Source organism: Octopus bimaculoides, chromosome 21 (genome assembly GCF_001194135.2).
Source record: "Octopus bimaculoides isolate UCB-OBI-ISO-001 chromosome 21, ASM119413v2, whole genome shotgun sequence".
In the NCBI taxonomy this organism is placed as follows: Eukaryota; Metazoa; Mollusca; class Cephalopoda; order Octopoda; family Octopodidae; genus Octopus; species Octopus bimaculoides.
The window spans coordinates 33,748,346-33,749,547 of record NC_069001.1 but is presented as its reverse complement, the minus strand read 5'-3'; the positions used below and the strand labels follow the sequence as shown (position 1 = coordinate 33,749,547).

The following is a 1,202-nucleotide window of genomic DNA, read 5'->3' as shown; positions in this document are numbered from 1 at the left end:
TATATATATACATATACAATTGCAGCGTGGAAGGTGTTTATAAGCCATTTAAAAACACAAAAACCGTTAGATTCACTTCAACATTTAAATTTAATTTGTCAAAATACTTCCGTCGCTTTGAAACCGCGACAAAACTCCATGCTACAGATATATCACACATGATATATCACAGTTATATATCACAGATATATATCACATGATTTTCATTGGTAAGTACAGCGGCTGATGTTGTGTTTCGTCTTTTTTAGACTCCTCAGTGAAATGTTAGTCCGGGAATCTTTAAGTTAACTTAATAAATCTATGTTGATTTACAGACAAAGAAATATTGGCTTCTGCAGTTGAGTTCTGTTTATATCTACCAAATTTAAGGTCCTCGGTCTATGTTAGGGTCCAAAATTGGTCACTAGCTTTCTGTTAGAGAATTAAAACGGTTAAACTCATGTACTTTCTACATGAACGATTAAAAATAAAGTGAATTAGCTTCGCTTATTCTTCTACTTGTTTCTTTCCAAAAGGCTCCCAATTCAAAAAAAATGACCAAGCCATGTCGTACAATACAGGATCTCGGACCACAAATCAATGCAGAACATTGACACAGGGCGGCGCGAAAGGATTAGTGACTACTGGAAGTCGGGTAGAGTTTAAATCTGGGAACGAGTCTTACAATACCCAAGTCGGCAAAGACGTGAAGACATCGTCCAACAAATTCGAAACCAGAACCGAAGACGATTTCCGGTATTTCAATGAGGTAAGCATTTTAGATAAATTCAGTTCCCACTGTCTTGTATACGAGTCAGAGGAAGATAGGCAGAATGCTCAAGAAAGAGTCAACTGCTAGTGAAATGAACAAACTTGCTAGAAAAAGCGTGGATGTGTGGTAAAAAGCTTGCTTCCCAACCACATGGTTCCGAGTTCAGTCCCACTCCGTGGAACCTTGGGCAAGTGTCTTCTACTATAGCTTCAGGTTGACAAAACCCTTGTGAGCCCGTCGTATATATATATATATATATATATATATATATAAATGCCTAAACGAATTTCTGTGTGTCAGTGTGTCATACTTTGACTCCCGCTCTCACTATTCAATGACACTTCTACTATTCCTCTTGTTGGGGTGAGAGTAATAATAGGCATAGAGATGGTGAGGGCGGAAGTAGATTGACGGTTGTGATGGTAATGGTGTGATGATAATAGTATGAGCT

The 1,202-nt window shown here is 37.9% G+C and overlaps 1 protein-coding gene across 4 annotated transcripts in view; it reads left to right on the top strand.

Moving 5' to 3' along the window:
• LOC106884502 (uncharacterized) overlaps positions 1-1,202 on the top strand; it is a 101,909-nt gene that overhangs the window by 24,871 nt on the left and 75,836 nt on the right. For all 4 annotated transcript variants that reach the window (XM_052975572.1, XM_052975574.1, XM_052975575.1 and 1 more), the window contains exon 3: positions 516-748. In XM_052975572.1, coding sequence (XP_052831532.1) covers positions 516-748 — 233 coding nt within the window. The remainder of the gene's footprint in view (positions 1-515; positions 749-1,202) is intronic.